Source organism: Ambystoma mexicanum, chromosome 6p, assembly GCF_040938575.1.
Source record: "Ambystoma mexicanum isolate Mex_15411 chromosome 6p, UKY_AmexF1_1, whole genome shotgun sequence".
Taxonomy (NCBI): Eukaryota; Metazoa; Chordata; class Amphibia; order Caudata; family Ambystomatidae; genus Ambystoma; species Ambystoma mexicanum.
Window position 1 is genome coordinate 1445635440 of NC_090935.1, and position 12984 is coordinate 1445648423.

Here is a 12984-nt window from a genome sequence, read left to right on the forward strand (position 1 = left end):
CAGTTTGTCCTATCTTTTTGGAGACTCCAAGGTCTTGTAGCTCACTTCTGCACAACAATATTCTTCGGCCTCCCACCAACGATTTAATTATTCTCAGGAGCGTAGTGCAAGGTGGTCTAGAAGTACTACCAAGTAAAAAGTACTTGTGGGGGAACAGCTTGGTGCGTAACACCACAATACAAAGTGATTTGTTTTTTGGTTGGCTTGAAAATTCAGGAAGAATATGATACACCAGAGATGCAAAAATCATCAAACATTCAACAGTACGTACCTGGGTGTTCCATACTAGTAGGAGTTCTACCACGCACACCAAAATCCAAGCACAGGGACTGGAACAATTAGGGGACGGGATAATACGCTTTGCAGGCAAGTTTCTAGGCAAGTTCCTGGCCACTTCTTGACAGTTTACAGTGCTTAATGGTAGTGAGATATGGGAAACCAGGGTTTTTGTGGAACTTGACATCAAGTATGTAAAGTTCCACCCCCCCAAGACAAGTAATTTACTGGGAGCTAGCAAGAGTAACAATAAATAAGAGAACAACATTTCATCTCGCTCCGTTTTGTCTAAAACAACTAAATTACCCAAACCACTCTCTAGCTAGGAGGGAAATGGGAGATTTAACCAAATATAGAAATATCCATGCTGCCTTCGGCTAAGCATGTCACCACGAAAGTGAACTCCCTGGGAATGGATCACTTGCTTTTGGACATAGAAAACCAACCCTTAAAACTATGCCTCAAAGATCTAAAAAGAAGCATGTTGCACACCTTTAGGAGATTATAGGGGAAGAGTTGGGAAGCTATACCTCTGTTTCTGAAGTACATGGACATAAAACATACCTGGAGGATGTGTTCTCCCTGGGTCTAAAGAGCTTCATGCTAACCGCTCAGCCGAATCCGCACCTGGGAGCAGTGTGCTATTAATCCAAGACTCTGTGGCTTTAATTCTAGGATATGCGGACATGGGCTGAACCAAGAAGACTCTGTGTCCCATTGTATCGAACTATGCAGGTTGTACCAAAGAGAAAGTTGGGTTGTGCTTTTGGCGAGATCACCTATCTGGCTCTGGGTGCATCCAGTGGGCAGACCACAAGGGCCAGACACCTCCCCAAACTAGCAGTTGATGGTCACAGGGTTGGTATAGAGATGATAAGAAAATCCATTCCACTCAAGAGGGCTACATAAGGCACACCCCTACCCCAAATACTTTTTCCAACACCATGCTACCCCTAGCCACTGTGAGCCAAGACAGGCAGCTACTCATGCTGTCCCTGGAAGCAGAGAGGCAGGACAACCAGGCTAGGGCACAGGGAGTACGGGTGTTGGGGGGGGGGGGAGAGCCCAAGCAAGGTGTGCACCGATTCCCAGGGTTAGGCCATCACCCTGGACCCTCATCGACAGTCAGTTGGCTACCCTGTACCACCTCAAAAGGGAGACCATAACAGAGATTCTCACCACAATACAGGACGACATAGGGAGCAGGATCAAGAGCCGGACATCTGTGCCCCCACTGCTGAAGCTAGTGCCTATGCTACAATTCCTTGGAACGGGCACCTTCCAGCACTCTGTGTCCATGATGCACAGCATGGCACAGCCCACATTCTGCGCAGTGTTGGGCCAGGTGCTTGAAGCCCTCCTGCGGCAAGTGCAATGCCACATTTCTCTGCCTACCACCCCAGCCCCGGTCAATGCCATGAAGGCAAAGTTCTAGGTTGTTGCCCAAATGCCAAATGTGATTGCTGCCTTGGACTGTACTCATGTTGCGTTGGTGGCCCTCCAGGCCCACAAAGCAGTGTACCGTAACCACAAGCACTACCACTCCCTGAATGTGCAGGTGTCCTGCGACTCCAACCTGTCCATCAACCACTACTGTGCCCGCTACCCTGGTTCCACCTACAATGCCATGGTCCTACAGAACAGCACACTGTATAGTGGGTGAGGATAAATGCCAGCACGCATGCGTTGCAAAGCACATGTCCAAATGGGGGGAGGGGAATGCGAATGGATACACAAAGCATGGCATGACAAGAAAATGCAAAGTCCGTACTTGACCACCTCCCACACCAACGTCACAGTACAGGCCAGGGAACATGCACATGTCGGACTTACCTGGATGGAGAAGGTGACGTACACATACAGTATCAACTATAAACACCAACTTGACTACAGGTACCACAATGCAACATACACTAACGAAAGCAATGCAGACCAATAGCCACATCGCTGCACAAAACAACAACCCTGCCAGTACCATAGCCATGCACCCATTTGCAGCCAGCCCACAATGCCCACCCGTTGGTACAAGATGCTCAGGGAGGGCCCATGGAGAACCCAGCATGCCACATGCACGGAGGAAATACGCTGCCACATGACAGCCACCATGTCAGCTGCACATGTCACCGACAGACACCTTACTTAACATATGCTGCAAGGGAACAGGGTTTATGTGAAGCAGAAACAATGCATGACATGAGTGACACAGCATGCACGGACATTGAATAGACACATGACGTGAAATGAAGGCCCATTTGCATGCACAAGTTGTCCATTGCCACCCCCACACCTTACACCATGACTAATGCCTGTGCGTCCCCCATGCAGGTGACTCCGGATACCCACAGTTGCCCTGGCTAATGACCTCTGTGCGTGATCCACAAACACAGCAAGATCATGCCTGCAACCATGCTCACAGCAGGACCTGTGTGTGCATTGAGCATTCCTTCAGCCTCCTGAAGGCACGTTTCTGCTGCATCGACAGTACTGATGTACGCTCCAGAGTAAGTGGGTAAAATTGTGCTTGTGTGTGCCATGCTGCACAATATCTGCCTGAAGAGAAATGTTCAGCTACCCCCTGAAGTGGACATGCCACCCCCAGAGGATGAAGATGCAGTTCCTGTGGTAGTGGCAAATGCACGCATTTCCAGGGATGGCAGATTGGCCCACCAAGGACTGATAGACAATTTCCTCTGACACTTTCACATGGCACAAGCCATGCACGACTATGTGTCACTCACATCTATCAATAAACACAACAATGATCAGGAATGTCCTCGCCTTGATGTAGTTTAACAGTTTTAATAATATGAAATGCCCCAACTATCCCCCTCCCTTCTCCCACCACCAACTTCCCAGCACACTATCCCCCGTCCCTGCTCCCACCACCAACTCCCCAGCACACTATCCCCTCTCCCTCCTCCCACCACCAGCTCCCCAGCATGGCCACTCAGGGCAATTAATATCTCGATGTTGATTACAACCGGGGCCTCTTTCCCCCCCTGCCAGTCCCCTGCGATCTTGGGCGCAGGTGATGCTGGGACTGACGATGCTGTGTGCTCTGCTGAGACTCATCTGTGGGAGTTGTAGAACTGGAAGAGATGGGGCCTGGCCTCCGGATATGTTGGAGTGTCACCTCTGTGCTCTCGCAGATGGCCTCTGCGAGTGCAGAGACACCCTCTGTCATCTCCCTGACCCTCTGCGCGTATAGCGTCAAGGCAGCCGTACTGGCCGCGGTCTCTTCCCGGTTCCTCGCGATGGCCCGCACAATTCTGCGGGTGGCCCCTTGTATGATGTCACGTATGGCCTGAAGGTGTTCTGAGTGCGTGTGCCCTATTACCTCCATCTCCCTCTGTCTCCGCTCCATCTCCTCCAGCCTCTGCAGTACTGTCCTGCTTGCTGGTGTGTGCCGTATGGGAGGTGGGCTGTGCAGTGGCTCTGGGGTGTTGTTAGGGGAGCCATAGGAAGTTATGTCAATGTCCGGCTCAGGTGTCTGAGCATGCTGGCAGTGGCGAGGGCTTTCTGGAGACTGAGCAAGCTTGCAGCAACAAGGGCTTTCTGGGGACTGAGCACGCTGGCAGAGTTGAGGGCTTTCTGGGGACTGAGCACAATGGCGGCGGTGAGGGCTCTCTGGTGTTGGTAAACGCTGGCGGCGACGAGTACACTCAGGGGTTTGTAGCCCTTCTGTATGCCGTGGCACCGGGCTGGTGTCCCCCTGTGTTTCCAAAGTTGCCCTGCATGAAGGTGTGGCATCGGTGTCAGAACCTCCAGCTGCGGGAGTGGGTGCAGTTGGCCATGAAGTGGTTCTGATGGGCTGTGAAGTCGACATCGGTCTGATCCTGCTGGCTTGCGGTGTCTCACGGCGGGACATCAGCCTTGGCATAGCCTGTCTGCACCTTTGCGGTGTTGGGGTGGTGGTGGTGGTGAACCTTGAGGGCCTGGATGCACCACTCCCAGATGGGCCTGCCCCCTCGTCCTCCTCAGATGCCTCTGGAAATGGTTGAGTGCCTGTAGGGGACATAGGTATTGTTGTCAAGAATGGTTCCCCCACGTGTGTTGGCATCCAAGACACATTTACTATGGTACAGAGTGGGACCCTACACATTTGGGCAGATGGGCATGGTTGGTCAGGGGAGAATGGATGAGGGCCCAGCATCATGGGGATGGTTGCAGCAATGAGTGTGTGACATATGTCCAGTTGGTCTTTGGGCTGTGTTTGGGGAGGGCCGGGTATCCATGCGGGGCAGCTGATGTTTGGCATGCATGCTTGTGGTCCTTCATGCCCCCACAACCCCTCCCCGGGTGGCACTGAGCTTGTTTTGGTGGGTGTGGTGGCTTACTCCATGGCAATGGTATGGTGCTATGGGTCACTGCTGTGCAGCCAGCAGGGTTACGCTGTGGTGTACAGTGATTGGCTAGCTGAGCCCATGTCGGTGAAGGGAGACGTGTACTTCCCTGTGTTTTCTCTACCATGCCAAAATAGGGCAGGCCAACTGGGCCCGCAACATGCTGGTGTGACTGCTGCATGGTGTCGTGGCTGCCCATGCACCACAATCCCGCTGGCACCAGGTGTACCAGCAGGGGTGTGGTGTGCATGGCACTTGGATAGGTCCCTTGCAACCCCTTCTTGCTGCTGTAACGCACAAGGGTGCCCTGCCCCATCGCTGCTGTGGAGGGTAGCTGATGTGCCACCCCCTCACTCCACCCTGTTGGCATGCCCAGCTTCTGGGTCTGCTGACATGAATCCCTGTCCACTGGGGCAACTTATGCTAGACTGTCATTTGTGCATGTACTTGTGCATGGGGGGTTCACTCACCTCCTGCTTCCTGGTTGCTGGCACCCGCCTCCGCACCTACTATTCCCTCTGTTCCCTCCACATACAGCACTGTGCTGCACTTTTCCTCCCAGGTGGTGAGGACGAGTGGTTCCAGAGTGCCTCCTCCAGTCGCCAGGGACTCCTGCTGGTGTTGGGACAGCAGTCCACGTACCCTGATCCTGAGGTCGTTCCATCGTTTACGACAGTCCTCCCCGTCACGAGGTACGCTGGCCACAGCAGTCACTTTCTGGCCAATGGAATGCCAGATGGCTGTCCTGCGCTGTGCTGAGGTTTTACGTTGCCTGATGCCATATAGCTCATCACTGTGAGCAACAACCTCATCAGTGAGGACCACCAGCTCCCCCTCACGAAACTTAGGTTTCCTCAAACGGTTTTGAGCCACCGTGCATCTGATCCTCTCCTGGGACATTCTGGCTTGTTTCCAGGTCCGGATGGCTGCAGGAAGTGGAGATATTGGATGGACTGTCAGCATATACATAAAAACATCAATACATATACCTAAAAACATCAATGCAATCAGAACAGTCACTAGCCAACCCGAGCATCATTAGTGATAACATTGGAATAATACATATTCAAGAGTCAAGTGTAAACAATTAATCGAGACCGCAAGAGTGCACAAAAGTGTCCATGTGCATACAATACATAGTTATATAATTAAACCATTTATCACTTACAATTTACCACTCTTTTATAAGGAATCCCATATTAATTCAAGTATTTTTGGATGAGTTTGTGCATGGGGCCCAATAAAACAGGAGCCGGAAATAATTATAATTAGGGGACGAGATTACTCACTTTCGTCCTCCTTCACCAGCCCCTTTACAAAAACCACCCTGTGGTGAACGAAGCAAGGTGGTCCTTGCCTGCCAGGCAGAGATTGTTGGCCTCAGCATCGGTTGAAACCTGCTTCTATAAGAAAAGAAGCTTCAGTGACATCTTCCTAAGGTCCGCATACATGGGACAAAAGAAGAGGAAATGTACTATATTTTCCCTGACTTCTAAACAAAATGGGCAATCTGGATTAAGATTGGTGTTCCATTTCGACTTCACTGTTGCCAAAGGTAATATGCCAAGATGTAGCTTGGCATACAAGGAATGCATCACTTTAGGATGCATGCAATCTAAATACTCTTCATAACCTGGTCCTGCTTTAAGGCCCAAACGGTGCTAAAATGGAAGGACGTGCCCAACCTCCTGACTATGCTGACCTTTGCAACATAACGTACTAAGGACTTTGAGTTTACGTTTAAAATCACTGGATGAGCCGGAACTTGATAAGGTCCAGGACCTGAAATTCCCTCTTTAGGTGTGCTAGCCAAGGAAGGGCCAACCCGCCCCCCTGTGCCATTACATCTTCTAATGCCCCCCGATATCTGACAGGGTTTCCTAGCCTGAGCCTTGTAAGCCTCCAAGGCCACACAAACAGCCCCACCCCATGTGTCTTTGCAAACTTTGCTATTGAACCGCTATACCTGGATGGAGTCAGCCCCACCTTTTTGGTTTGTTCACCCCAGCTACAATTCTCGTGCACTCTTAAGCCCAAGCAGTCTTATGTCTCATCAAGCCCACAGACCATTAACTCGCCTGCCTATCCCCGTACACCGGCAATATGTGTACCTGTAAATTGTTTATCACTATATGTGAATATGGACCTTTGTAACTGTTTATCATTCCCGTAACTGTTGTACCTATGCTCACCCTGCAATTACTGTACAACATTGTAACCAAGCTGAGAATAATCCTGTTGCTCCTGCGCCCTTATACCTTCGGGTCTGGCGTGCAATATAAATAAATAAACATAAATAAATAAACATAAATAGCGCGTGTTCCCCCTGGGTCCTTTCAAAACTATGGCCTTAGTCTTTTGAGTATTTATTATCAAGCTGTTTACACTACAAAAGCTTGAGAAAATATCAAGCTGGTGACGAAGCCCCCCCAAAGTCAAAGACAGGAGGACAGCATTGTCTGCGAACATCAATACCGGGATCCTATCTTCTGCCAATACGGAGCGTCAGTTGGAGATGACAAAAGGTCACAAATTACACCATTTATGAATAGGGAAAATAGTAAGGGGGCCAGGACACAGCCCTGCCGCACCCCTATCTCAATGTTCACTTTCCTTGATAGTACCCCACCCATACCACACCAATCCCTGGCCCTGTTTCCCTGATACAACAGCATAACAGCTTTAAGTAAAACAGGAGGACTACCCAGGTTCGATAGCATTGTCCATAATCATGCCCTAGGGACTGTGTTGAATGCTGTCTTGAGATCTACAAAGACTGCATAGACAGGCATTTTTCTTAGGACAACATACTTGTCAAAGAGTAGTCGTAACCTGAGGGACTGGTCTACAGTGCTGATACCCTGTCGAAACTCAGCCTGAAGATGACTCAGTGCACCACCCTCCTCAACCCATGATTCCAAATGCACCAATACCGCCTTGGCAAAGATCTTGCCCCCCGCTTCGAAGAGGGAAATCAGCCTATAATTGGCCAGGGAATTTTTTTACCCTCTTTTTATAGATGAGTATAATGATTGCCTTAGGCCATGGCGTTGGAGCTCGTCCAAATCGCACAACTGCATTGAAGAGTCTAGTCAGATATGGTAGCCAAATTGATGGTTCTCTGGCAAAGAAATTGACCGGCATCATATCAGGACATGGGGCTTTTCCCTTCTTTTGACTACTCAATGCCAGTTTTACCTCTGCCTCAATGAAAATTAGGGCTTGGTTTGATGTTAGGTCAATTTGACCAATCGCTCCCCGCTCTCTATTCCCCTTATACAGGCTTTCAAAATGGGTTACCCAGACCTCCTCAGGAATGGCCCCTTGGATTAAATTCAGCTCCACTGGATGCCCCTTGCTCACCAGTTCCCAGAATACCTTGATGTCTCCATTTTTGATTGCAGCTAGCAGGGAAGCCCAGAGCTCTTCCTGATATTCGGTTTTCATATTTTTCAGAATTCGTGCATGGATCTTACGGCTTCACGGAGAGGTTGAATCCCTTCTGTAGCTACCCGTTCAGCTTGCCTGATAACGATGGCCTTGGCTCTACGGTATTCGCCATTATACCAGGGGGTTTTCCACATGGCATGCTTCTCTATGGCCTTCGCTAGTTTAGCAAAAAATGCTCCAACACTGTTTATTAGCTCACTATGAATGTCAATGATGTTGATGGCTCCCGTCTTCCGCTCCGTGAAAAACGTTGACAGAGCTGGGTAATGGAATCATATATTACTGGGAGGATCGCCTATAGGTCCACATTTGCCCATTTTATCAAACGCTTAGAGTGCCCGCTAATAACCCTCCCGATAGTAGGCATACCCCTCAAAGCCCTTGGTACACCCAGAAAGATTGGTGACATTCAGAGAGACAACGGGTTATGGTCACTCTCATACTCGCTGGTGATGTGCAAGGGCCTGTAGAGGACACAGGAAATGTTTTCAGGTTTGGATCCCCAATGTATTTGGCTTGCAAGACACATTTACTATGGTACAGAGTGGGACCCCATACATTTGGGCAGATGGGCATGGGTGGTCAGGGGAGATTGCATATAGGCCCAGCATTATGGGGATGGTTGCAGCAATTAGTGTGTGACATATGGTCAGTTGGTCTTTGGCCTGTGTGCGGAGAGTGCATGGTGTCCATGCTGGGGCAGCTGTTGTTTGGCATGCATGCTTGTGGTCCTTTATGCCCCCACATCCCCTCCTCGGGTGGCACTCAGCTTGTGGGTGTGGGTGTGGTGGCTTACTCCATGGCACTGGCATGGCTCTATGGGGCACTGATATGCAGCCAGCAGGGTTGCACTGTGGTGTACAGTGATTGGCTAGCTAAGCCCATGCCGTTGTAGGGGGATGTGTACTTTGAGTCTTGTCTGCCATGCCAACATGGGGCAGGCCAACTGGGCACGCAACATGCTGGTGTGACTGCTGAACGGTGTTGTGGTTGCTCACACACCACAATCCCGCTGGCGCAGGATACACCAGCAGGGGTGTGGTAGGCATGGCACTTGGATAGGTCAATTGCCAAACCTTCCTTCTGCTGTAAACGCACAGGGGTGCCCTGCCCCATGGCTACTGTGGAGGGTGGCTGATGTACCACCCCCTCACTCCATCCTGTTAGCATGCCCAGCTTCTGGGTCTGCTGACACGTGTCCCTGTCCATTGGGGCATCATATGCTAGACTGTCATTTGTGTATGAATTTATGCTGAGGGGGGGTTGACTCACCTCCTGCCCCTTGGCTGCTGGCACACACCTCCACACCTCCGACTCCCTCTGTTCCTTCCATGTTCAGTAACGTGCTGCACTTTTCCTCCCAGGTGGTGAGGACCAGTGGTTCCACAGTGCCTCCTCCAGTGGCCAGGGACTTCTGATGGTGTTGGGACAGCAGTCCACGTACCCTGACCCTGAGGTCAGTCCATCGTTTATGACAGTCCTCGCCGTCACGGGGTACGCTGGCCACAGCTGTCACTTTCTGGCTGATGGAATGCCAGATGGCTGTCCGGCGCTGTGCTGAGGTTTTACGTTGCCTGATGCCATATAGCTCATCACTGTGAGCAACAACCTCATCAGTAAGGACCACCAGCTCCCCCTCACTAAATTTAGGTTTCCTCAAACGGTTTTGAGCCACCTTGCATCGGATTCTCTCCTGGGACATTCTGGCTTGTTTCCAGGTCTGAATGGCTGCAGGAAGTGGAGATATTGGATGGATTGTCATTTCATTTCAGCTTTATTTCGATCAAATGTATCATAAAAGCCAGCATATACATAAAAACATCAATACATATACATAAAAACATCAATGCAATCAGAACAGTCACTAGCCAAACCAAGCATTATAACTAATAAAATTGGTATAATGCATATTTAAGAGTCAAGTGTAAACAATTGACTGAGACAGCAAGAGTGCACAAAAGTGCCCATGTGCATAAAATACAGTTATATAATTAAAATATATTTCACTTACAATTTGCCATTCTTTTATAAGGAATCCCATATTAATTCATGTATTATTGGATGAGTTTGTGCATGGGGCCCAATAAAACAGGCAAAGGATAGGGAACGAGATTACTCACTTTCGTCCTCCTACGCCAGGCCCTTAACAAAAACCACCATGTGGTGAACGTAGCAAGGTGGTCCTTGCCTGCCAAGCAGAGATTGCTGGCCTCACCAACGGCTGAAACCTGCTTCTACAAAAAAGAAGCTCCAGTGACCTCTTCCTAAGGTCTGCATACACTGGACAAAAAAAGAGGAAATGTACTATATTTTCCCTGGCTTCTAAACACAATGGGCAATCGGGATTAAGATTGGTGTTCCATTTCGACATCACCTCTGCCAAAGGTAATATGCCAAGACGTATCGTGGCATACAAGAAACGCATCGTTTTAGGATGCATGCAATGTAAATACGGTTCATAACCCTGGTCCTGCTTTAAGGCCCAATAGGTGCTAAAATGGGATGACCTGCCCAACCTCCTGACTATGCTGACCTTTGCGACATAACGTACTAAGGACTTTGAGTTTATGTTTAAAATCACTGGATGAACCCAAAACTTGATAAGGTCCAGGACCTGTAATTCCCTCTTTAGGTGTGCTAGCCAAGGAAGGGCCAACCCACCCTCCTGTGCCATTACATCCTCTACTGCCCCCCAATATCTGACAAGGTTTTCACAATTCCACAGCCTAAGCCAATATAAACGCAGTTTTACCCTGCAAACTTGTTCAATAGACTGAAGATTCAGCTCAAGGAGGATTTGAAAAGTAGGTGGCACTAGACAGCAAACCCAAAAATGTTTTTAGAAAACCATTTTCAATAGAAAAAACAGGAGTTTAGTATTGCCCCACCCCCAGAGTTCAGCACCATAAACAGCAGTTAGCTAATCTGAGCCTTGTAGGCCTCCAAGGCCACACACACAGCCCCGCCCCCATGTGTCTTTGCAAACTTAGCTATTGAACCGCTGTACCTGGATAGAGACAGCTCCGCCTTTTTGTTTTTTTCACCCCAGGTACAATACTCGTGCACTCTTTAGCCCAAGTAGTCGTATGTCGTAACTTGGTCAATTCGGGCTCCTCCGAGCATCAAATCGAGCCTACAGCGCTTGTTCCACCTGGGTCCTTTAAAAACCATGGCCTTGGTCTTTTGAGTATTTATCATCAAGTCGTTTACACTACAAAAGCTTGAGAAAATATCAAGCTGATGACAAAGCCCCACCCCCCCGGAGTCAAAGACAGGAGGACAGCGTCATCTGCGAACATCAATACCGGGATCCTATCTTCTGTCAATACAGGAGCATCAGTTGGAGATGACAAAAGGTCAAAAATTACACCATTTATAGGGAAATAGTAGGTGGGGCCAGGACACAGCCCTGGCGCACCCCTATCTCAATGTTCACTTTCCTTGATAGTACCCCACCCATACCACATCGAACCCTGGCCCCATTTCCATGGTACAACAGCATAACGACTTTAAGTAAAACAGGAGGAATACACAGGTTCGACAGCATTGTCCATAATCTTGCCCTAGGGACTATGTTGAATGCTGTCTTGAGATCTATAAAGACTGCATAGACTGGCATTTTCCTTAGGACAACATACTTGTCACAGAGTAGTCGGAACCTGAGGGACTGGTCCACAGTGCTGACTCCCCATTGAAAACCAGCCTGAAGATGACTCAGTGCACCCACCTCCCCAACCCATGATTCCAAATGCACCAATACCACCGTGGCAAAGATCTTGCCCCCATCGGTGAGGAGGTAAATCAGCCTATAATTGGCCAGGGAAGTTCTGTCCCCCTTTTTATAGATGGGTATATCGATCGCCTCAGTCCAGGAAGGTGGAGCTCGACCAAAACGCACAACTGCATTGAAGAGTCTAGTCAGATATGGTACCCAAATTGATGGTTCCCTGGCAAACAAATCGACCAGTGTCATATCAGGACCTGGGGCTTTTCCTTTCTTTTAACTACTCAATGCCAGTTGTTTCTCTGCCTCACTGAAAATTAGGGTTTGGTTTGATGTTAGGTCAATTTGACCAATCGCCCTCGGTCCCTATTCTCCTTATACAGGCTTTCAAAATGGGCAGACCTCTTCGGGAATGGCTCCTTGGATTAAATTCTGCTACACCGGATGCACCTTGCTCACCAGTTCCCAAAATACCTTGGTGTCTCCATTTTTGATTGCAGCAAGCAGGGAAGCACATAGCCTTTCCAGATATTCGTTTTTCTTAGTTATCAGAATCCGTGCATGGATGTTACAGGCTTCACAGAGAGGTTGGATCCCTTCTGTAGCTACCCTTTTAGCTTGCTTGCTAAGGGTGGCCTTGGCTCTACATGAATCACCATTATACCAGGGGTTTCTCCTCATGGCATGCTTCCCTACAGCCTTTGCTGGTTTAGCAATAAATGCTCCCACACTATTCATTAGCTCACTATGAATGCCAATGATGTCAATGACTCCCGCCTCCGTGAAAAACTTCGTCAGAGCCGGGTAGATGGAATCATATATTACTAGGAGGATTGCCTCTAGGTCCACATTTGCCCATTTTAACAAACACCTAGAGTGCCTGCTTATAGCTACCCTGATAGTAGACATAGCCTCCAAAGCCCCTGATACACCCAGAAAGATTGGTGACATTCACAGAGACAACGTGTTATGGTCACTCTCGTACATTATAGAAACTCTAACTTCAAGAATAAGTGCCCAAGCCTCAAGGTTTACCAGGATGTAATCAATCAGGCTCAAACGGTTTGCCCGCCATAATCTCCAGAGGCTCATATTGTAAGTTAAAGTCACCATAAGACTTTTTAATGCTTTCCCATGAGTCGATCTCCAGCTCTCTATCACTGCATGGAGATAAGAAAATAAGCCCAACTC

General features: G+C 49.1%; 1 protein-coding gene across 2 annotated transcripts in view; it reads right to left on the reverse strand.

Moving 5' to 3' along the window:
- Positions 1-3196: 3196 nt before the first annotated feature.
- Positions 3197-12984, reverse strand: part of LOC138510495 (uncharacterized) — a 338379-nt gene continuing 328591 nt past the window's right edge. For both annotated transcript variants that reach the window (XM_069626188.1, XM_069626187.1), the window contains exons 9-11: positions 9342-9797; positions 5090-5545; positions 3197-4281 (exon numbers count right to left, since the gene is read on the reverse strand). In XM_069626188.1, the coding sequence (XP_069482289.1) occupies positions 3251-4281; positions 5090-5545; positions 9342-9797 (1943 nt within the window). In that variant the 3' untranslated portion in view covers positions 3197-3250. The remainder of the gene's footprint in view (positions 4282-5089; positions 5546-9341; positions 9798-12984) is intronic.